Source organism: Carya illinoinensis, chromosome 10, assembly GCF_018687715.1.
Source record: "Carya illinoinensis cultivar Pawnee chromosome 10, C.illinoinensisPawnee_v1, whole genome shotgun sequence".
NCBI lineage: Eukaryota > Viridiplantae > Streptophyta > Magnoliopsida > Fagales > Juglandaceae > Carya > Carya illinoinensis.
The window spans coordinates 4529251-4554554 of NC_056761.1; the positions used below are offsets into that span (position 1 = coordinate 4529251).

Sequence of the window (25304 nt, forward strand, 5' to 3'; positions counted from 1 at the left end):
TATTATTATTTTAATATTTAAAAAAATAAGAAAAAAATTAAATTATTTATTATATTCTATATAAAAATTTAAAAAAATTATAATAAGGAGACGAGACATTTATGTTTGAAATAAAAATTCGCCAAACAGTACGGTGCCCCAGAATGCAAAATTCTTTCCACTTGATTGCAAGAGACTGGCCTGCAATACCCATATCAATATTCAATAGTAATCTCAACTTTTGGGAAAACAGCACTAGGGTCCCATCTAGAGGAAGCAATGCTCGTCGTAGGTGGCCAAGCAAATACTTTGACAGTGAATTTTAAAGAGTTGTTTAAAACAAATCCAGAACACAAGTAGATCAATCCAAGGATTCACAACTACTTAAAATAATGTAGTGGTAATTGCAATAATGACTTTCCTTGTTCAGTAATTGTTTGACATAGATATGCAACAAATTGCTTACTTTTCTAACGAAACTCCATACTCAACACGAAGTGATATTGCCTCATTTACAAACTGATGGGAAAGTCAATATATCTCTTAAGAATCCAATCATATTTGAAGACCTAAACATTAAAACGATAAAAACGTAATGCAAGTTCCACTTGGATGGTGACTCGTATGCCAAAGCCAGCCTGCCCAGTAAATGCTATATACAATCCGATGGGAAAGGAAATGAGGGCAACCTTGAATTTCGTCTGGACATGCTAGCTTTGGTGGCTAGGGAGATAACTCTTGCTTAGCTCAACGGCGATTTGAGTTTAAAATAGTAAGCATGCGTTTTTCATGCCTCGTTTTCTCCCATTGAGCTTGAGCTTGTGCTGAAGTTGGAGTTTGAGTTGAGATTAGGCAATGAAATATGTTGATGGTTGGGCCATAAACAACGTTCAGGGGGACATGGCATGGGAGCTGGGTGTGCAATGAAGGTAGGAATATCATCTCCAGGCATCAGAACCGATACTCCACTTGTGTATACAGTCATCTGCAGAATTGAGGAGCGGCAAATTGTTAGAAATATATGGGAAAGTGGAGTTTAGAAAGGGCATAATAAACCAAAACATGGGAAACAAAGCAATGTGCCAGAGCAGCTATAATCACAAACCCAACCACCCTGGTCGGATGAGGTGAGTTGTAGGTCAGCCAAAATGACACCAAGAGTAAGTAAGACAGGAAGTAGGCGTCAACCCGAGCATATCTTACCATACCACTAGCAATACACAAAATTGGACGGAAAATCTACAATGGCAGTATTATGTTTTATGATGCGCACCTTATATTTTTCAAAACCAAAGATAAGAAGACATCAGTATTTTTTTAAATGAGATAAAAAGATATCAGGCTTCCAAGAGGATTAATACGAATGATGCAATTGCAGGCGGGCATGCAACCTAGACGTATGGTTAGACATGGCCAATGGCAACTTCCGATAATAATCCACAAAATTCTCATGTATTAGAAACTGATGAATCCGTTGAAAAGTATAACCAGATCCCAGTAAGCTTCTAAGAAACATTATCAGGAGGATGGAACTACCGCTGGATTAAATCCCACTGCTTTCTAATTTGCTACAATTAATACATTGTTTCTTCCATATTAAGCTGACAGGTTGAGGCATAGTTGGGGAGGCTCAATAGTCCCCATCATTAGCAGCAATCCATGTTGCGACCCGTGAAAATGAATCATTTAGGGTCATTTAGCAGTCTGATTTACTTGAAACATAAGTTTCAAAACATAAACAGAGTGAAAATAAGTACCAAACAACATTAGACATTTAGCAATCTTACTCTTTTATTTATTTGGACTTAAGATAAGGTAGCAGGCAGCAACATTTTTCCCAACTGGCATGCATGTGCTCTTGCAATTGTTCCTAGTTTTATGAGTTCGAGTTCTATAGTGCCATCAGGCATCACAAGTTTCTTCAAATAACCTCAACTTAGAGACCTTGGCTGTTCTTTTAGTCACCATCTCTCTAGCGAGGATAACGAGTGACCAGCAGTGATTTATATTTTTGAAATTTGACAAAATTGGTTTTTCCCAACCGACAATCCTTAAAACCTGGAATACGCTGTCAGTACCTTAACTTTGGTCCTTTTTCGAGTTCTATGATGTAAACTTACCATGGTGATCTTCTGCTCTATGTACTCAATAACCAGACGTTACAGACCTCTAATTCACCACATAACCCATTTCAAGTTGGTCTGGATAATTTCTAAAACACTGGAATTGTCCTTTATGGTTGATAGGCTAGACCTATGTTTCTGTTCCAAAAGTTGAGAATGCCTCTTTCGTAGGCTATGTCCCACATACATTAAAAAGGTAATCCACTAATTGAACAAATAACATGGATGAGTCTGTGGGCCTTGTCTGTTCCTTGGAACGTTTATTATATATATATATATATATATACAAACATAAAGTATAAGGTATACCAACAATGGGTTGCACATGAAAGACTCCTGATAGGATCCTCTAGACATTTAATAGGATTCTTCAATTTAAATGCAATTATAGCACACATAATATCTTCGTGTATTGTTTTCTTTACTTAATGGATCTAGCTGGATAACAAGTTGACATCGAAAATTGGGAATAAGAAAGCACTAGACTTGCCTACAAAAAAATACAAAAGGTTGACTACCAGCCTCAGACTCAGGGACTGACCATGCGGGTGTCATAAATATTGGTAGTGATGGAACTCGATGGATGCCATGTTACCAGGTGGGTCTTAATTCTAAATACATTAGTCTCACACACTCTGCCTTGGGACCAACCGCCGACCACTCAACAGAAAACTACTTGTATGGGCCATTCCCCAACAATCGTAAGTAAAAGACAGCAGAGTTCTTTATAGATGAAAATGGGTAGAGAACGTGAATGAGGATAAGAAAGAAAATTTAGCATCGGCAAATGGTAAGCAATGGTGTAAATACATGATTTTTTCAAATTGGTTTTGGGGACAATTAATTTGGTCTGGGAAAAGAGTTGGCTGAAAAAACATGAGGAACATCTGCATAGAACCATATAGCTGACAAGAAGCAAAGACATTTTTGGTGACTGAACAGTACAAGGGGAGGGTCCAAATTTATTGGTCAGGGATGATCTTATCCCACTCACTACAGTGGCCTGAATGATTAGACATTTCCGCAGTAACAGCTAATCTCGTGAATAAGAACAAGACTGGGTGGACCTTATGAAACAGGAATTGCAAAGAGCCAATGAGGAACGAATAACCAAATAACGAAAAACAAAAGGGAACACTTGGAACCGAGAGCCTGAGACACAAAACAGACAAAAACAAAAGCAGAGAAAATTTAACTAATAGAAGCAGATGCTTCATTAATAGTAATTCCCGGGATATGGTTACATTTAGAGACAAAAGGTTTTTTAGGGCGAGCACGTTTGGAAACAAAAGACTTCAGTTAAAACTCCAGAACTATCTGACCAGTATAAATTTTAATTTAAAGAAGATAACCATAAGGGAACGCAAATAAGGCAGAATGTCTGACGAATAATCATTACTATTTACAGAAAATAAAAATAACCGACCAGGCCGTCAAGAATCAAAAGAGGCATTCTCCATTTCCCTGGTTATGCCTAGTGTCGACTGAAAAAAGAGAAACCGGCATAAAAAGGGAACTTTCAAACATCTTTTAGAAAATCAAACGTGACTAAAATAAGTTACCCACTTCCAAACCAAAATGTAACTTAGAAAGTAACCATTGAATTTGAAGAAAAAAGTGCAGAGGTTGCTTACTTTGGGAGATGGGTGACCGAGCTTGGCATTGAAGCCCATCTGGGCCTCAATGTCACGGTGGCTATGGCCACTGGACGGCGAAAGAGCAGGTGAGGTGGGTCTGAGGAACCTCTCAAAGATGGCCATGACCAGGAACATGGAGATGAGAATGGCAGTAGCAACGAAGCCGAACGACACAGCATTGACAGAGTTGTCAAAGTGCCTCCAGTGCTCCTCTCTCTGCACGTTGTTCAATGGAGCCCCAATTGGTGCCCATGCATACCCGTCTTCTTCCCCCATTTTCTTTCTTGTTTTCGTTTTTCTTCTCAGCTTCCAATTCTAACAGAGTTTCGACATGTTTACGTGGTCCTTCTTGGTCCTGGGAGTGCAGTTTCGGAGCGAGCGAGAGAGAGGTTTGGACTGTAGTGAGCGTTGTGGCAGTACTTATAAGGCTTTACACTATTACCAAAGCGTTGGTTGTTGGAGTTATAAAAATTTGTAATTTCGGCCTACGAAAAGAGGAGCCGATGGCTGAGAGAGAGAGAGAGAGACACAGAGGCATGTGGGCTTCGGACATTGGGGTCTGGATAGCTCTTTTTAGTGGGGAAAAGTTTTTTTTTTAATCCAAAAATAGGAGTGACATCAACGGATATTATAACCTTATTTTTATTTTAAATTAGATTTAATGGGTAACATGAAATTATATTATTTTATAAATTTAATTTTATGTAATTATTTTATATGTGCAGCACTTTAGATTGTTATATAGCAGCTTCACATTCAATATATTAGTATTAAATAACAGAGGATAAAATAATAAATTTACATTTTTCAATAGTGTAAAAAAGTGTAAGGATGCTGTGTAGATTTTCTGCTAAAATTAATCTTATATACAATTTTTAGTTTTACAAATTTCATGTATTCTTTTAAAAAAAATTATTATTAAAATATTTTTATATAAAATTTAAATTTATCCACTTTATTGAAAAAGAATTTACATAACCTTGCACACCACTCAAAATATAGGAAGCATCGGTTTCTTCTGCCTTGGCAGTATATATCCTGGTACAAAAAAGTATAATTTAAAAGGAAAGGTGAAAAGAGAAGAAGCTTAATGATAACATAAAAACATTGGCAGAGATAAAGGGAAAAAAGAACAATAATGTTGCTTAGCCTAGTTCACATAGTACTGTAGCTTTACATTGTAGTTTGTACGATGCTGAGCAAGATAAGAAGCTTTAAATTGTAAGTTGGTAAACATGTTTACCAAAAATTTAGAAAGATTTGTCTAGAAACATCAAAAGTATGCAAAGTGTTTGAATTTTTCTTTTCCTTTTCCGACTACATTTTACATGAGGAGATCAGGGCCACAAAGCTTCCATTAGAGTTTTTGTTGAACATTGCTGGCTTGTGTTCAAATCAGAATTCGACCAGCATTAAACAACTTTTCAGTTTTCAAGGATAATTTCACCAATTTTCGACCAACATTAATGTACCAGACAGTATGCATTGGTAAACATATACACACAACATGCAAGCATCCAAACAGTCAAAGGTCCGAGGAACATCGTTTCCACTTATCTTCTCCTTTTGTTTTCCTTGAAACAGACCATCAAATAATTAACTTTGAAGGTTCTCCCACAGAGAAACACCAGCAATTGCCTGGGCCATGCCAGCTTCCCATTGCTTACTTTTCTTTTTTTTGTGGTTACCCTTAAGGGATCCAACTTCCAACCCGGCCATTTGCTTGCCCCAAGCTTTGGACTTAAGTGCTGGCTTATCTTCTCTCCAAAATTATCAAACCGTCCGACTCGTTTTGTGTAGAAGTGATCGGCAATGCTCAGTCAATACTATCTACTGCCTTATTGCAGAAGGTCATGTGTTGGGAATTTGAACCTCCAAATTCACCCCCTCAGGATCTATCCTTTGCAGGAATAACAAAAAAAATAGAGAAATAATAACAACACAAGAAATTTACGTGGAAACTCCAAAACAGGAGAAAAACCACCAGACCCAGAGAAGAAAATACACTATGTGAAAAATTATTACAATCACATAATTTCTCTCCTCACCCCAAACACACCCACAAAGCTTTCCCCACTAGAAAAACTCTAACTCACACCTCTTCCCATTTTACAAAAAATGGACAACAGAGGAATTTAACTAGAGTCAAAAGTTACTAGCTAAGCATTTGACTGGTGCACTTAACCATGAGGCTAAACCTCATTTTTATAACCCATGAGTCTTGCCTCTTCCTCACTCACTACCAATGTGGGACTCCAAAGAGCAAAACTCAACAATCTCCACCTTGCGACTTTGACTGGTCCCACAGCCAAGCTCCACCTCAATGAAGATCTTCATAGCTTCCGCTATCATGCTTCACCATAAAAGCATACTCACTCAGAATAAACCAATTCCAAGCATTTTACTTCGGCCCATGTCGAAAATAACCTTGCTGAAAATTATGGTGTAACTTCCACGTTTGGCTTTCCTGGAAGTTCATCAGCCATCGACATGAATTTCCACCACACACCCTGCATCAATGCCAAACCAATGCCTGTGTGCAAACTTGTGGACCTGCTAATATTAACACATCCTCTATCATGGCAACTTTGGGAATTAGCAGCATGCCATAAGGATGTACATGTCTCATTTTTCATGGAGAGAGACACAACATTAGCAAATACCAGTATCTCCATTTACTGACTTGGAGCCACTTGCCGAACCAGCTTCTTGTACTAGCCGTTTCACCAGTCGCTAGAATCACTGCTGACTTCAGGGGTTGATCTGCCCTTCCACACCTTGTGTAAACCAATTTCTCCATCTCAAATCTGATAAGATTTGAAACCCTACTTCCTGATATTACTTTGATGAATTTACCGTAGAAATGAATAGTACCTCACTAAGTCAGTTCCCAGGAAAGATTGGAGGGTCACAATGGACACACTTAAAATTTCCAATCTCCTAGACAGAACCTCCTTAGATTGTACGTATCCATACTACCACACCAAAAACTCTACCCCACAAAAAGAACTTAGTGGCTCTGATACCAATTGTTGGGAATTTGGACCTCCAAATTCACCCCCCCTAGGATCTACCCTTTGCAGGAATAACAAGAAAAATAGAGAAATAATAACAACACAAGAAATTTACGTAGAAACTCCAAAACAGGAGAAAAACCACCAGACCCAGAGAAGAAAATACACTATGTGAAAAATTATTACAATCACATAATTTCTCTCCTCACCCCAAACACACCCACAAAGCTTTCCCCACTAGAAAAATTCTAACTCACACCTCTTCCCATTTTATAAAAAATGGACAACAGAGGAATTTAACTAGAGTTAAAAGTTACTAGCTAAGCATTTGACTGGTGTACTGAGGCTAAACCTCATTTTTATAACCTATGAGTCTTGTATCTTCCTCACTCACTACCAATGTGAGACTCTAAAGAGCAAAACTCAACATCATGTCCTTTCTGATGAAGTTATAGTTTGGAAGTTGGTCTCAGAGCTTTGTGGTAAGCTCCAAAAGTCCAGAAAATGTGCAGTTACCACGGTAGCAGACAAAGGTCTGCAGATTACATGGGAGTTGATTCAAGTGGGAAAAAAATTAAAGTAACGATAACAGTTTGTTTTTTTTTTTTTTTTTTCTCTCTCTCTTTTACACATCTCGAAAATGGCAACACATGAGGTTGTGGCCCCAAGACCGGTGGTCCAGTGGAGACCCTGACTAGGTCTAAGGAGAATGCCATAATTACGTGTCGTCTGACAAAGCAATTCGTGATCCCTCGTGGCGCTCACATTGTATATTTGTAACGTTGGCTGTCCTTTAAATATGCTACTTAAAAGTGTTTAATAGTATATTTTATTTTTTAAAAGATTAAAAAACACATGTAAATTTATTAGTCATAATTTTTTTAAAATATTTTAAAAGATTCTATCAGCCGTAAATATAAAACTACATTTACTTGTTGAACATTCTATAGGAAAACATGATTTATACATCATTTGATTAAAAGCACACGCAAACGCTGAAGATGTGCCCTCAGCATTGACGTTATCCAGACCTGTAAATAAATGGACAGAGAATCTTTGATTCGTTCAACATTGACGATCAGACTAACTGGGAACAAAGATGGATTGGCAATTTATGGCGAAAGTACTGTTGAGAGGGCATCCCGAAGCAGTGAGCTCAGACACCCTAGCTAGTAGCTACCTTCAAAGTTGGAAACCCTATTCCTCTGTGTATCACTCTCTCGCACATGCATCATGTCGAGGTTTGTGCCATTGTCCTCGTGGACCCTTTGGATTTCAGGCCAAAGGACCCCACCTGTTTCCTTTTTGTCCACGTATTAATCCAATTTCACTCTATCGCCACGTGGCATGGCTGGCACGGGTCGGGCACTGGGGAGGAAAAGCATTAAAAAAATAAAAAGAGGTAAGAGACCGTCAATTCTCATAACACGACGCAACACCAACATATCAGCCCTCTCAGTGTCGGCCTTTGCAGGTCCTAACCAACATGTGAGAAGACCCAAATCCTCGAAATTGTCCCCCACTTCGACGGCCAGGATTTCGCTTCACGGGACACGAAATCTCGGCCCTTGGTATGGGTGCCTATAGTCAAAGTCAAACGGATGAAACGTCGCACTCAGAGATATAGTTGGTACGGGGGATATAGGGAATCTCGCGCGTGCGTGGCTACAATCGCACGTGTGGTTGCGTGTCTAGGTGTAAAAATTGTCAAGCCAAGCTCTCCCTCTCTCTGTGTCTTTCTCTCTGTGTGAAGTTTTGAGGTGACAGCGAATAGAATGGATGTAAAAGAGTGTATGGGTATGTCAGAGATGGGTCAGGGGTCAAGGGTGCAGGGAGTGTGAATGGGATGGGATGCGTGGCGTAGCCGTGGGAGCGTGAGCTCATGGCTCACGTGAATGATGGATGTTTTAGCAGCTGCATGCGCTTTCTCTTCTTTTAATGGTGGTAAAAGCTTGACATACTTGACCACTTGAGAGCTTCCTCGGCCGGCCTTGAATGGGGGCTAACCTAACCTTTTGAGGCTAACCCTATAGAAGCTAGTTAGCTAGCTCTTACCACCTATACTACTTTAGTGACCCAAATCATTTTGCGGGGTGGGTGCACTGCATGGGGTGAACGGGTCCTTCTCTTCCATCAGGGCCCACCTAGACATCAACCCAGGTTGGGTTATTGCATGCCCTCGATCTTAAGCTTCCTGAAGAAGGTCCTGAGCCAGCCCATTTTAGGGTTTTATTTCTTTTGGTAAACATTTTAGGGTTATTAAGATAAGTGAAACGAGCTTAAACTTATGTTAATCAACTTTAAACTTCCCGTTTCAGTTTGTTATCATGTATATATACTTCTTGCATTTAGCTTTTGGCAAGGGACAGAAGCTTAATTTCGAAAGAGTTATAGGGGAGCATATGGGACATGGAAAGGGCCCAATTGGGGGAATTAGGAGAGTAAAGAGGAGCAATGACCTGTTGGAGACCAAGTTATAATCATGATTTGGGACACTAACGTTGTAGCAATTAAGAAAGGCAACTGTATATGTTTGAAAGATAGACAAGTGGGACAGATTAAGAATTAACCAGTAGTTTTCTTTGGTGAAGATTAATGAAATGTCGAAAGTAGACCAATTAACGAAAGTATATCATTATATGATTTGAGATGTCACACTAAGTAGTATTTTCTAATTTTGGACAAAATCATCAAAATGCCTCAAAGAGAGTTCCTAGCTAGCTAGTGGCTTTTACTTTTTGGGTACTATGATTTGGTTCTGCACTAGAGACCTTATAATAAAACTGCATCTCTTTATTTATAGAGTTAAGAGTAGATCAGCTCTTCCCTAGATCATTTGAATTATCAACTAGAGTACTAGTGGTCAATGATACATTGATAATATATACATATATATATATATATATATCCTTGTGTTAAATGTGCACGTAAATATGTAGTTGAGCATTTATCCGAAGAACCAAGATGCTACATTACAAACCTGCAAGTGATTTAATAAGCTGAAACGTTACAAACATTATAGTGCTTATATAAATTAACTTATTTAGCCAGCCACTACCATGCATGTTATTCTTGGTGGCTGCTGCTACTTATAAATTAGAGAATTGTTAGGTTGACAAAACAATTTCATAAAAACAAAATTTATAAACTGATATGGTTGAATGTAATGTTAAATTTTAAAATTTTTTTATAATCTGACTCACAACGTCAATTCACGTCAGAATGTTAATTTTATTTTTGTAAAATATTTTTTTTGTTAACCAAACATTTCTCATCAATTAAGTTTACTGGGCTTCAACGACACCACAATGGCTGCAAAGTTCTTTCAAGCCCACCTCTTCCATTGGCTCAAGGCTCCTCCACGCGTTGCTTAGTTGCTGATGTGTCAAACACGTGGACCCTTGACATTGTTCTTGGTAACTCCCCAGCCACCCGATGGCCGGTCAAGAAATATATACGGGTTCCTATCGGTGCCATTGTGAGGTAAAGCCTTTGATTTCGCCGCCAATTTTCATTGTTGGATGCAGAACTCAAGGAATTAAGGTCTCCTTGTGACCCATCAACTTCGTTCCATATGTTAACCTTCCCGTCATAGACCTCAATGTGCATTTAGGCAATCTCCACAGCTAAATAGTTTCCCATCCATTGTGACAATTTGATTAGGTGGCACATCTAGTTGCCACATTCGTTGTCTGAGGTCCCACTTCCCCACTTTCATGTCGTACACCTCGGTCGAACTACGCAACACCACGTTGAGCCTCGAATTCGAGTCCTCTTCCTCCATAAATCCTCCAACCACGTAGAATTTACTTTGTCATGTCACTCCCACACACTTGTACCTCAAAGTATTCATATTAGGCAACGAGGTCCACACGCCGAGTCTAGGATTGTACATCTCAGCCGACGGAAGACCCCTTGCACTAGCCAAGGTGGATTTCCCACCAGCCACATAGATTTTGTTATTATGAACGGAGCATGCAAAATCATAACGTGGTGTGCCTAATGGTGCACATCAGGACCATTGTTCGGACCTAACATTGTAACACAAAACCCAGGGTAGGACTTGAACATCCACTTCTACAAAGTCATGATACGAATCATCCTATGCGCCATAAGATCTTTCTTTGTGGCACAACCTCCCACCAATTATGTAAATGAAGCATGGTCTTAAATACTATACCGTACCGGTCGGCACGGTTGGAATATGTTGTACCAGTTACTGGTCCGGTATAGGTATTGTACCTATTTCGTACCAGTCTAAATATCAGTCGTATCGGCCGATATTTCAGCCTATACCAACCTACGTACCCACTACATGAGAAGTGGACTTTTGTGACCAAAATTTAATGATCAAAATGACTATTTTAGCCTTCACTTTTTTTTTTCTTTTTTTCAAACTACAAGTTTATTTTTTAACTCTCAATTCATACTAGACTATTTATAATTTATATATATGTATTTATGTATAAATTATTTATATATAAACTATTATTTTAGAATATAATTTATATATATTTATACATATAATTTATTTATATATCGACTATCCTGAAACGGTACATGAAATGATATCAGTACTAAAATATTTCGTTCCAGTTTCTTGATCGGTACGGTATTCAAAACATTGAAATGGAGTCACCTGGAGAGACCATTGCAAAACCCTTCAAAAAATGGTTGTCAACTAGGCCAGGGATAGAGCTAGCGTGAGTCCATTTGTTACTCGAGACATTGTAAAATTCTATTGAATTAGATCTGTATGTATTGGGGTATTGCTCATTTGGGGAAAACACGGCATAAACTTTAAAGTTGGACACACAGCTTTCTGGTGATGGTGGTAGAATAACTGGTCGTGGAGGGGAAGGGAGGGAACCTATTGGAGTAGTGATCAGGGAGCTGACTCAACTGAACTAGCGGCCCTAGGGTTTTTGTCAGAGTGTCAAACAATCAATCCGGAACTAAAACAGAAAGAGATAAGGGTCTTATAGACGAATTCATTGGAGAAAACAAGGAGGGCTGTTTGTGAGCATCGATCATGATTAAAATGATGAAATCTATATATATTTTACCTAGAAATAACTGATGAATAATTGAGGTATGGGTTGGAGGGATCATGTCCCTTTCATTCATGCCATCCATTTTTATTGTAGAAATATGGTTTTTCGAAATGATCGATGACCAACCAATGGATAGTTAAACAACATTACTTGGAGGGAAATTTTGATGGCTTAAAAATATACATAGTTTAATCTCCCAAGTTTGTTCTTTTATGTATCAGTCCAGTCCACATTGTCAGCAGGATGAGGTCGAGAGGGATAAAACTATAAGATGTGATAAAATAATTTTAAATAAAAAATAAAAATTGAATAAAATATTATTAAAATATTATTTTTTGATATTATAATTATTTTAAAATCTGAAAAAGTTGAATTAAGATTTAAAAAAAAAATTATTTATTATATTTTATTTAAAAATTAAAAAAAATTAGAATAAAGAGACGACGGAACGAATTTGCGAATCCAATATTCTAAATTTAGAAAGAAGACCATTTGTTTTAGGCTATCAAATGCTATGTAGTCTACCTGAGAAACAAATCATAAGATTGAGACAAATAGGTATAAAATAAAAATTTAGAATAAGTTAGTATAAAAATGTGATATGTTGTCAGGGGTATACATAGCATATCTTTATTTTTAATGGTTTCACTTCTAAAAGATATGCAGAGGGAGATGGAGGCTAGCTAGGTAAGCTACCCCAATAAGCCACTCCCTCTGAAAAAGCAACGAAAAAGATTTCAGGAGCAAGTCCATGTAAGATACTGCTGCAGGAAACATGCGCCAAGGTCTAAAAACCTTTGGATTTCAGCTTTTGTTCAGCCAACAAACATTCGGCTCTAGGAGTTAGGTCTGCCTATCTGGAAATGTGAAACAAGGTTCCTTTTTGAAGGCACCAACTTAGATGTATGGGTAAAGTGCAGTCTCCTGGGATCTCATATCTTTATCTGCTTTTCATCATGTACATTTTGAAACAGTTTAAAATAAATAAATATATATTATATAAAGCTGTATTGGGGAACAAACAGCAACAAGGCACATGACAAAAAGAAAGCCAAACCACCTGACATGATCAGTAATATTTTATGTTTGCATATCGAAGAAGATGATAAAGGTGCATCTCATGGCAGCACTAGCAATATTTTGAGTAATATTAGACATTGCACTTTCGTCTTATTTTCATCTTATTTGTAATATATAATACGCTTATTATTAATGAATAATAAAGAATCAACTAATGGTGATAAATGTATAACATATTATATAGTAGGATAAAAGTGAAATAGTATTATGATGTATGAAATTTTCCTCTCAAGCACTTCAACACTAGTGGTGAGTTGCCCTAATGTTGATAAACATATTTCCATCTTCATCTATACCTTTTTATGTGCATGTCATGCATAGTACTGCTCCTGAACGTGCACTGTTTGTGACATCTTAAAGGGTCTTTGCAAATGGTGCGTAGCCTACAAGTACGTAGTTTTCGTGTCAAAATAATGCAAAGAAGTTAGAAACGAGAGTGAAAATAGACAGGAGAAGGTATGTGTGGAAGTTCCAAACCATCGAGGAAGAAATAAGAAAACTAAAATTAATCTGAATAGAATAATTCTATTCGGCGGACATAAGGCAGTGAATGTTCAGAGTGGCAATATCAAACAGTTTGGGCTTTCGCCAGCCAACACCTAGTTGTTGTAACCCAGCCGAAAGAGGAACCCAATGCCAAGTGGCGAAAAGCCTGATCAATGAAAAAACATCAAAGGCTAGCTAAGGAAGCCCAAATCCACATAAAGGTTAAAAAAAAGTAGCATAAATAAAACAGTCCACATAGAGGAAACCAATGCCTAGGACAAAGGCATCCTTGTCGACAAGAATGACAAGTCATCTCCATGGACCCACATCCCAAAAGAAACTACAATAGGTTCGCAGGTAGTGTACTACAGAACTGAGAGCCAATCTTTAAGGCCCAAGCACAGAGAGAGAGAGAGAGAGAGTTAATGCGGGGATAAAAAGCACAAAAGGATTTCGAGGTGAAGACAAAAGCAGAGAGCTCATAAAAGAATATTTTTTTAAGAAAAAGAGAGTAGAAATTAAAGATAATCAAGGTGACCATACGTGCCTCTCACATTACATTCTGTAGGAGGCCAAGCAGTTAGGAGCAAAAGGAGAATTTGATTTGATCGATCACTGCTGGGTTCCATTGCCGATATAAAGACTTGACAGAATGGACCACAATCCACATGCGTTCTGGCAGTGAGAAAACCCTTCACCGAGAATTGGTCTGCATAATATTGAGACAAGGGTTGAATTAAATCAACTTTAAGCGGACAATATGCTTAACCTTTTTTGTTATTTTCTTTTTCACATTTTTGGAAATAAAATTATAAAAGTGAACCCGGATTTTTTCCTCTAAATACCCATCTCTGTATTGCCGGTTCTAACCTGTTGAATAGTGTTCACGTGTCAACGAGTTTTGAGAACAAGTTGAAATTATGTAATTTCAATTTTTAAAGTTAATTGTTAATGTTAGTGTGGACCCAGAACTTGATTGATACGGTTAGCTGAAAAATCATAAGGAGGTTGGTCTCCAGATCGAGTGTATCCCGGGAAGAAAGGCTGAGCAGAAGAAATTAACATTTCAAGTGCCGAGGATTAAGGATTCGTTATGCTATCACTACAAGACCACATTCTGATAGTGAAAGGACCTTACAGCACGACCGTAGAGAGGCTCTCTGCCCACTGCATCCCTCTCCTCTATATCTCTGGCTGATAGGAATTTTAGTACCCCAACGTCATTCCAAAAAAGTAAATGACTCTGGGAGTCTGCAGCTGAAGCCGTGCAGCTTCTTTGAAAGACCAAACAGATCATGTTCCTGGTTTCCAATAACCCTTTTCCTTCTTCTGTACTACTCCCCCCTTTCCGGGCTCGAATCCTTTTTTCTAGTCTTCTTATTCCCCACTTTCTGCACCAAAACACATTGGAACCCATTCTGTTTCTATCTCCCCCCCTTTCTATCTCACAGGCCCACACTGAATTTTTAACAGCTGCTTCGAACTGGTGAATATAAAAGCAGACTTTGCTAACACACCAAAGCAATTTGCGAAAAGAGAACTCTGTTTTATATCGATACTGCTATAGCCTACATGCCTGTGGGTATGGGTTTGGGTGGAAGTTTGGAGTGGGCGAGTGCTTACAGTAAGAAGCAATTCAGAAGCCTATTCTGGAGGATGAGAGCATCAGTGAAGAAGGCCGTCAAGAATGCAGGTAAGCAGCAGCTGAAGTTCCAGTACGATCCTTCCAGCTACGCTCTTAATTTTGACGATGGCTGCGTCCATTTGGGAAAGGGAGCAAATGAACTTAAACATGCCAAATTTCAGGACTTTCCAGATATGGGAAAAACTTCTTGGGTTTATATCGTCTGGGTCAGAGTTGAGTGATCTTGTTTAGGGAGACACAGCAGTTTCATGCTATTTCATTTTGTTTCTTAGACCTAATCAAGGTCTGCATCTTTGTGTTTTGTTTTGTTTACGTTTTTGCCTCGGTAAGGAACACAGTTTTCGCGATTCAAGGAACATTACTAGCCTCTAGATAGTGAATGATTGTAGCATTTGACTTGAGATCGGAGTAGTTTGGTTGCGACTAACATGTCCAAAAAGGGTAGTTTTTACAGTCTGGATCCAAGTTTTCAACAATAAGGCAGACAACAAAACGGCAAGAAGTACGGAAAATTTTTGAATGAGCTCGAACTCATCTTATTTTTTTTCATATACTGGAATGTTAAAAGAAATCTTCAACCACCTTATAGCATTGAGCTAGAACAAGAGAAAATATTCAAAATTATGTGTACAGCACAAGGCCACCGAAAAGCTTGTAGCAAGGAATTAAATCCAATGTGGATGACATGTAAAGGACAACGAGATACAGTCGATTTCAGATAAAAGTACAAACATCATGTTTCATTACAACGAACTTGACCCATTCAATCTAGAAACACCTAAATCCTCCACCCATTGAAGTCACACCCGTTTTCAGATGGCAGGGTCTTCAAGCGTGGCAGTGGACAAGTCGTTTATATGCGGATAGGCAGCCTTCTCATCAAGCTGATTTTGGGCCCAGATCAGCATCTTTAACAAGCTTGGAAGCTTTGGATCTGTGGTTCAGCCAAAATTATACAGGAGCTATTTACTTGGATATTTATACTCGAACAAGATTCCCGACAAAATAATAGATAGAAGTTGGTTCATCTAAATTAGGAATACCCCCCAGAAAGCATCATCTAATTGGAAAATGACATCACTGCTTACCCCAAAAAAAAAATGATCCAACTCCCAACAACCGAAGTTCAAAACTTAATTTCAGCTACTATTCTCTTACATTGCTTGTTTTGATATAAACATTTTAAGAAGCCTTTATGACAAAATAATTCGAAACTGAGAGAAGGAAATAAGAGTATAAGTTAAAAGCATCAAGGACTAATGTAAAATGTCACTGAAAAACGGTTGTCATTCCCTGTTCAACGAGGTCTTCATTTCCATGTAGATTATGCCTGGTTTGGATAGCAAAATCCTCCCAACTCATCTCATTTCATTTTATCTCAATATCCAAACATCACAAACATAAACACTTTTCAATTTAAAATCTTCAATTTTTTTATCTGAGTATTACCTAATCATTACAATTTTTCCAAACTTTCAAACAAAACACCAAAAACAATTCAACTTTTTCAAATCCCAAAACAAAAATAAAATTAAAAAATTATATTATAATAATATTTTAATCTTATAATATTTTTATTAAATTTTTTCCCTCTCCTTTTCCAAAACCCCATAAAACATATTAAGTCAAATCATTTCATTACTATCCATAGATCATCTCATCTCACCATCCAAACATGCCACAATCTCTGCCCTATCAGAACAACTTGGTAATTTTGCTCCAAATGTTCATTTAAGTGAAAGAGGTCCAAGACTCGAGAACATCTATATTTTGTTGGTCACAGAAAATCTTGACAGGAATTTTGTTTTACCGTTTTCTAACTTGACTCAAAGTCTACTATTGAATCTAGAAGAATGAAGAAACTTGCTTCCAAAACATGTGACTTTTTGCAGCGAACCATAATATACTAATTCCAGACCCTGGTATTCTTATTACTATTAAAGATAAGATGGAAAGTGCACTAACCTTTTTCGTGGCTCTGGCTAGTAAGGATGGCAGCATTCACCTCACTGGCAGTCTTTAGGCGCTGTGAAATGTCCAGAAGTTCTCCAACAGGACAGTTGGAAACATCTTCAAAAGCAAGAAGAGAAACCGTCCTCTCCAGCTCTTCTAAAAAGCTTTGCTGCAGACAACTAATTTTCTTAGCCAAGTATTAGCTCTAGTTGTATACAAGTAAACAAACTCGATCATCAAATAGTGGCCACAAATATAGTTCCATGAAGACAAACCTATCTATATATTTGGAATTATATTTTGCCATTTCAATTTCCACAATTATCATGCAAAGACTTACATGAAAGGACTTGTCCAAAAGAAAAAAACTAATCATTATGCAAAGAAAACGACAATGAAGTTCTTTATGAATGCAGTAATACATTTTCTTCTCCCCTTGGTGCAAGCTCCTCCTGGGCAAACTCTAGAGCCTCTTCTACTTTCCCATGCCGAATTAATTCTATCAACCTTTGCTGTTGAAGATGGAAAAACAACTGTGGATTGGTATCCAGTATCTGCATATAAATTTCCACATGATAAACAATTAATTTAGGAAAACCAGAAGAGAGAAGAAAAGCTGAAATCAGAAATAATTGGGCTCTATGACACAAACTATGAGAAAATTTCTGAATAAAATCTCCAAGATATACCACTTAAATAGGTTCTCAGTTTAGAGAAGAGAAAAAGTTTGCCCAACATAATTCTCTTCTCAGGTTCTAGTTTAGCGAGGAGAAAAAAATTATTCTCAGCAGCAAGTTGACACAAGAAATACAAAACAGCAGATTAATCATAGCAATTGTCTAGAGAAGAACATTCCAAATTTTGATGGTTTTTCGTTTTTTCTGTAATACCACAAGAGTCACATAATATGGGCAGTTGTTTTGATGGATTTCATGTGTTTTCTAGGTTCTGTAATACTCAACTATCGGCCTCCTTTGTGTAAAACGAGATGGGGAACTTGGATATATAATTGCTAATATTTTGGAAGAGCCTGTGGCCTCTCCCTTTCTCAACCCTTTCCAACTCTTGCCTCCCCCTTCATAGTTTTTCAGTTCTCTTATCTGCCCTCTTGCCTTTCTATCTCTTCCAGTTCTTCTCTTCTCTCTTCCACCCTGCAATCCTTTCAAGGTTTGCTGTTTCTCTTTTTCTCATTCCCTTTCACTATCTCCAACCGTCAGGGGCATTCTCTCTACTTTTTCTTTACTTTTTTACGATGAGATACATTGCTACAAGACATTCTCTCTACTTTCTCTACTTTGAAAAAATTTATCTTTTTTTATAAGATGAATTTTAGTAAAGAAAAAGGTTGTTCCCCCAATACTTTTTTGACCGGTATGCAAGAGATATACTTGAGAAGAAAATGTAAAAAAGATCAATAAGTTTTGGAAGCTAGAGATAGAAAAAGAAAAACGGTTGTGGACCACTATCCAAAGATCACTGCCCATCGCCCCATGCAAAGAAATTCACTCTCAATGGAAGGGGCTTATTGTGCCAAATGATCTTCGAGGGAATAGGAGTACAGCCATGAGAGCATAACATGTCAAAAATTTCTACTTCAAACACTCCTTTCTCAGAAGGGCTCCAAACAATTTTATCTTCACCATCCCGTCTCAAACTGTTGGAGTATAATTGATTAAAGAATGTTGTGAAAAGATCCATCTCACAGTCATTAGCCTTTCTGACAATATCAAAACTCAACTGATGAAATTCATGAGCTGAAAATACTCTCCCACAAATGCATCCTAGAAACATGCCATACCAAGAGAGCACCTTTCAACTATTATCTCCTCACCACACATCACACCAACAACATACTACCTTGGACCCAGCATCCATTTCATATCCAATGAACTGGGAGAATTCTCCCAACTGCTTCTAATATTCTTCCAAAGACCAACCCCAATAGACCCATTAACCTCTTCTTCTTTTATTTGGTATACGTGGCCCATTAACTCTTGAGAACGCCATTATCCTCCCAAGCTTTCATACTTTGTTAGCAACTTAGCAGGCACTTATTCTTCTCCCTAATCTATGAACTTTTGAGGCACTTTTCAATGACCAGTCAGCAAGGGAGTTCAGGCTAATAAAAAGGAATCTCATATGTTCTCAATGCTGAATGTCAGTCAGAAAGATTTCCGCTAAAAATACTTGCAAAAGATAAATCTGCCATTTTCCCCAGCATATAGAGGACTAGGAATGAGTGAATTGATTTTTTGGGTTACTTAAAGGAGTTTCCCATAAGCACGCCTCGAGTAATTCAAGAGAAAATTCCCCCAGTCTGATGGCCCATATAAATTGTTTGCACCCAAGATGTATTGAACCTTTTAGACCTGGAGGAAGCATACCGCTGAGACTAAGGTCTTAACCACTTGAGCCAACCCCTAGGAGTTTTTATAAATTTTTGTAAAAAGAAATACCTTAGCAGCAAAGACATCCCACAAAAGTAAAGATATTATAGAGGATATTACTAGCTATCACTCCCTCATATCCCAATTTCAATTGTTCTTTTACTAACAAACAAAATATAGATGAAGTCTAGGGTGCATCAACCAATAAATACGCAATGTGCACATGCATAACTAATAAACTCCAAATTTTAATTTAACAAAATCGAGTAGCTGTTAAGTGTATGCAACGATGTGCAATTTTTTTGAAGTGTGTCTGAAGATTTCATTTCATAACTACTGGCAAAACATATGTAATATACCAAAGGATTAGCAGCAAGGAATAGATCAGGATATCGAACCTCAGGATTTAAGTCATTAACTTTCTCAATTGCGTCCTCTACATTACCACATTGAACTGCCTTCTTCACTGCCATGCGATCTGTAATTGTTGCAAGATCGATATCTGCTATTTATGCATAAGGCGTAACAGGATAGCATATGGCATAAAAAAAATAAAAAATAAAAAGAAAGAAACCAAGTCATCAACGCTAAACACCAAGCGCGTGCACACACAGAGTAGGCAACCATAATAAACTAAGGATACGTTCAGTTCCAGATTCCATCCGGAATTTCTCAGCAGCATCAACATAACCTTCTGTGACGAGGAAATTCATCACCAACTTATTCATGTCTTCTTTCCTGATCTTTACATCGTTAAGCTTTTTCTCCCACTCTTCTTTGGTAATCACTTTCTTTGATGTAGCCTGTCCAGGACAGATATATAAAGACAATCTCATCGTCAATGAACAAAATCTCATAGGCCACGTTTACACATCCATGAAGCAGATATTTGCTCCATTTCCCGTGTTTGTCTATAATTTTCCACATAGAGAGAGAATGTTCTAACCACATGATATGTAAGAGTGACAAAAAGAAAAGGGGAGCTTCTTTCCATCTATCAAAAACATCATAGAAAATGAACTTCTTCCTAAATCCTCAGTTTGGCTGCGAAGAAAATTAAGGAAAACAGAATGCGAAACTGGGTAATCTTTGAATCTGATTTTCCAGTATTCAGAAGCTTAAAAACAAAAACCGCCGCTCCACTGAACCGACTTTCCCCTTTTTGGATTAGTGGAGGTTAGATTTTTACTTCGCATATTCGAAACAACACAAGAAACACGTGCCAAACTTCCAACTTCCTTTCTTCCTCTAAATTACTCCGGAACTAAACAGAGATTAAAATGCCACGCACGAACACCTCTGTTTCCTTTAAAAAAAACCAAGAGAACTACTCAAAATCACTAAAAGGTAGAAGGTTTTTAAAAGAATAGTTACCATTGCTTCGATCTCTGCTAGCCGCCGAATCACAATCCAGAACAGTGACATCAGTGCACCGCCTTCAAAGCCATCCCACAACAGAGGCCTCCTACAAAATCACCAAATCAGAAACTGTTGCATTCAGACATCGCTGCTCGAAAGAAACCCTAACTAGCCAAAATGCTAGCAGAAAATACAGAGATTTTCTAATATCAACCCTAGTTCTTCTCGCCGGCCGAGGTAACGTATGGAACTGACTCGGAGTAACTTTCCCCGGGAATACGAGTATGGTGGAGAAAAATTCACCTAGTGATGTTGATTTGGCGAACACTGCGACGGTATAGATCCGAATTGCCGACGATACCTTTCGTCCGTGCGGTTATTGTTTCCGGGCTTTTCTTCCGGATGAAGACTGGTGGTTGGGTCCGGTTTGGTTTTAGACGGTGTGGCCCGGTTGACGTGTCTCCGGTGGATATATGTACGATGAAATAGATAGAAGTACGTGTTCTGGATTCCCTGTAGCTCAATTGAACATCACCCTACCACGCCCCCGTGACCAAACTTTTTCATCAACACAAAACTCTTATATAATATTAGGAAAATTAATGCGATGAATGTGTAAATCTCTTTTATTATAAAATATTATATTAAATTATATCATTATATAAATTTTTTTTTGTTTTAAATTTGTACGTAGGTCTAACAATTCTTTTTTAAAAATTTTATCTATAATCATTTTTACGTATTTTTTATGCACTTTATTAAAGTAATTGGTTGCATTATTTTTTAATATAAAATAATTATTTGAGCTATTCACATAAATAGAATGTATAAAAAATATGAAAAACAATTGTATATAGCATAACTCACTTTTTCCTTATTGCAACCCCCATTTTTTTTTAACTCGTATCTCCAATATATATTTAGAATAATGATAAACTTACTATATTTCTACCATCTTTTTTTTTTTTTTTTGTTTACTTAATGGTTAAGGAAATTATTATTAGTGAAATTATATATATTTGTTTTTAATTTTTTTCTTAATGATTAAGGATGTTAAAAAGTTACTTAAAAGAAAATAATAAAAAAAAATTCAAATACATTAAAATAATAAATTGATGGTAAGAAGGTGGAAAGTGTATGTAATCCATATATTTGATATACTTTTGACTTTTCAATCATTTATATTATAATTATTTAAAAATTTCATGTAATATATATGAACAAAGATAAAACTTTAATAAAAAATTATTTCCCTAAACATATAAAAACAAATAAGCATATATACATATTTAATTTTTTTTAAATTCTTACTGGATTAGTATTATTTTTAATAAAAATTTTACTCGTCATTCTTATAACACACGCATATTTTTATTTTTTATCTTTTTAATTTTTTTTTTCTTAGTAAGTGTATGGTGTAGGAATTATGAATATAATAACTCTATCTTCAAACATTTGACTAGTATAATAAACTCGATGTTAATAAATATCTCTTCTAATATATTTTTCAGTCCCGTTTGGTTATACATATGAGATGAAATGAGATGAGATATTTTAAATAGTAATGAATAAAATATTGTTATAATATAATTTTATAATATTAATTTTGTATTGGAATTTGAAAAAGTAAAGTTATTTATTATATTTTGTATGGGGAATTGAAAAAGTTGTAATGATGAATTGAGATGAGATGAGATGATTTTTTTGATTTTATGTAACCAATCCGGATTCTTTACATTAGGGGTGTAGAATCGGATTAAGATTTTTAAAACTAGGCAGTTAACTATTCCGATAAGTCTGAAAAAAATCTAGGTGATAATCGGATGTAAACCAGATATCTAAGTTTATTAAAAAAAAAAAAAACTTTTAAAAACTTTTAAAAATGTTTCTATAGTACTTTTTTAAATTTGGATTTCATGTTTAATACATAATACTCATATTTTTTTTAAATATATATATTTAAAATACTTTTTATCGATTCTTTTGTTTATACTCTTTTTAAAATTTTTGTCTTAATGTTTAAATAAATGAATATTATTGAATTTATGTATTTTTAAAAAAATATTTGAAATAAAAGATAAAAAAAAAAAAACCTAAAATTACACTTTATTGATTTTGACCCATTAGCATCATCCAAAATTAAATGCGTAGCCATATTTATCTAAAAATATTATAAGTCAACAACGAAAATACAAAAAACTTGGAAAAGATATGAGACTGACTTAGAAATTTAAAAATTAGAAAATATACGGTAGTCATTAGTACCCACCAAATGCCATTCCAAGGTGGTGGCCATAAAGAGGCCTTTTAATTCCAAGGTGGTGGCCATGACCTCCACTTTTTTGTTTTTTGTTTTTTTTTTTTTTCTAAGTAATTTTTTAATTTCAAAATTATAAATAAATATAATGATACTTTTATATTAAAAACATCATTTTATGATATTTTTATCAATTCTTTTTATGTTAAGATTTGAAAAATAATTATTTCGTGTGTGTGTTTTTAAAATAAGATTTGGTTACAAATAACCCGTTATATAACCAGATCTATAATCGAATCCATAACCAGATCTTATTTATCTTACTCACCTGAGTTTCAGACAAAATCTAAAAATAATCTTTGAAATTCTTGCTGGATTAGTATTATTTTCAACAAAAATTTTATTCGGCATTCTTATAACACACCTACTTTTATTTTAAATCTTTTAAATTTTTTTCTTAGTGAGTGTATAGTGTAGGAATTATAAGTAGAATAAAACTATTTTCAAACATTTAACTAGTATAATAAACTTGGTGTTAATTAATATCTCTTCTAATATATTTGATTATCATGTATTCTTTACATTAGGGGTATAGAATTAGATCCGAGTTTTAAAAACTAGGCAATTAACCACCCGGATAAGCCCAAAAAAAAATATGGGCGATAATAGGATTTAAACCAGATATTTAAGTTTATTATTATTTTTTTTTTTAAGAAAACTTTTAAAAAAAGTTTTTGTGGTACTTTTTTGATTTGGATATCATGTTTAATACATAATACTCAGATTTAAAAAAAAATTAAATACTTTTTTTATAGATTTTTTTTTTTTGACTTTTTAAAATTTTTTTCTTAATTTTTAAATAAATGAATATTATGGAATTTATGTATTTTTTAAAAAATATTGAAAGAAAAGAAAAGAAAAACTAAAATTGCACTTTATTGATTATACCATCAGTTGGGATATTGGCCCATTATCATCATCCAAAATTAAATGCATAGCCATGTTTATCTGAAAAAAATATAATTCAACAACGAAAATATAAAAAAACTTGGAAAAGAGAGGAGATTGACTTGGAAATTTAAAAGCCAGAAAAGACGCTGTAGTCATCAGTATCCACCAAATGCCGTTCCAAGGTGGTGGCTGTGACGCCCCCAAATTCCGTTTGGGATCGGACGGACATTTGAAGCGTCGAGACATGCAACACAAGGTTACCTGCCCCCGTTCATGACATATAAGATGCAATAATCCTAACATGCATCTAACATTATGCAATATTCGCAGCGGATAATTTTTTTCTTTAGCAATACTATGCACCAAACTGAAAATATCCCAATACTTAAAACATACTTCATACATAAAGATCCATTGAATAACTAAGATCACAACACTATTCCAAAATAGTTATGATCCAAAAGTACTGGAGATGCAACTCCATCGTACAAGTAGTAATTTAACTACTATATTAACATTAACGACGCACCGTCGTTCAGTCGACTGTGTCTAGTTGGTCAGCTCCTGGTCCTCCTTCAGGTCCTGTAACAAGATCTACCATTCGGGAGGAATGGTAGTTGGGACTACCACAGTGAGATTTGATTACAAATCTCAGCAAGTTAACAAAAAACTTCCACACAGACTAATGATGCATGGATGACAGTAAAAGCATAAATGCATAATCAAATTCATAAGTAATTAAAGCATAACTTAGTGTACAACATAGCATAATTGACATAGCTTAAATTGAATCATGAAGTGAACTTGACTTAGCATGAACTTGCTCTGAAACTTGACTTAGCATGAACTTGCTCTGAAACTTGAATTAACATGAAAAATACATATTCCACAGTTGTTGTGGCCCAATGTATTCTACGTGTAAATACATACTCCACAGTTGTTGTGGCCCCATGTATTCTTCACAAACTTGACTTAACATTAAAAATACATACTCCACAGTTGTTGTGGCCCCATGTATTCTACACAAACTTGACTTAACATGAAAAATACATACTCCACAGTTGTTGTGGCCCCATGTATTTTATGCATCACAATTGTAGTTAAATACATACTCCACAGTTGTTGTGGCCCCATGTATTCTACACAACTTGACTTAACATTTAAAAATACATACTCCACAATTGTTGTGGCCCCATGTATTCTACACAAACTTGACTTAACATGAAAAATACATACTCCACAGTTGTTGTGGCCCCATGTATTTTACGCATCACAATTGTAGTTAAATACATACTCCACAGTTGTTGTGGCCCCATGTATTCTACATAAACTTGACTTAACATGAAAAATACATACTCCACAGTTGTTGTGGCCCCATG

General features: G+C 36.1%; 2 protein-coding genes across 3 annotated transcripts; both read right to left on the minus strand.

Moving 5' to 3' along the window:
- Positions 1–340: 340 nt before the first annotated feature.
- Positions 341–4242, minus strand: LOC122279868. Its single transcript, XM_043090751.1, has 2 exons — positions 3737–4242; positions 341–964 (listed from the first exon to the last, which is right to left on the minus strand). The coding sequence occupies exons 1-2, from the start codon at positions 4013–4015 to the stop codon at positions 767–769; spliced, it is 477 nt and encodes a 158-aa protein (XP_042946685.1). The 5' UTR covers positions 4016–4242; the 3' UTR covers positions 341–766.
- An 11337-nt stretch (positions 4243–15579) lies between these two features.
- Positions 15580–21270, minus strand: LOC122279810 (protein GID8 homolog). 2 transcript variants are annotated; one of them, XM_043090654.1, is made up of 7 exons: positions 21021–21270; positions 20733–20823; positions 20002–20161; positions 19757–19863; positions 17394–17525; positions 16984–17140; positions 15580–15952 (listed from the first exon to the last, which is right to left on the minus strand). In XM_043090654.1, the coding sequence occupies exons 2-7, from the start codon at positions 20781–20783 to the stop codon at positions 15831–15833; spliced, it is 729 nt and encodes a 242-aa protein (XP_042946588.1). In that variant the 5' UTR covers positions 20784–20823; positions 21021–21270; the 3' UTR covers positions 15580–15830. The 2 variants fall into 2 exon arrangements, with proteins under 2 accessions (XP_042946588.1, XP_042946589.1); XM_043090655.1 differs by having other exon boundaries at positions 20932–21270.
- Positions 21271–25304: the final 4034 nt, after the last annotated feature.

Excerpts from the sequence above, each read along its gene's own strand:
- LOC122279868 (XM_043090751.1), bottom strand. The coding sequence starts at position 4,015 with ATGGGGGAAGAAGACGGGTATGCATGGGCACCAATTGGGGCTCCATTG. Across the intron at positions 965-3,736 it reads TCGGTCACCCATCTCCCAAA|ATGACTGTATACACAAGTGG; the intron begins GTAAGCAACCTC and ends TCAATTCTGCAG.
- LOC122279810 (XM_043090654.1), bottom strand. The coding sequence starts at position 20,783 with ATGTCACTGTTCTGGATTGTGATTCGGCGGCTAGCAGAGATCGAAGCA. Across the intron at positions 20,162-20,732 it reads TAGCAGAGATCGAAGCAATG|GCTACATCAAAGAAAGTGAT; the intron begins GTAACTATTCTT and ends TGTCCTGGACAG. Across the intron at positions 15,953-16,983 it reads TAGCCAGAGCCACGAAAAAG|ATCCAAAGCTTCCAAGCTTG; the intron begins GTTAGTGCACTT and ends GCTGAACCACAG.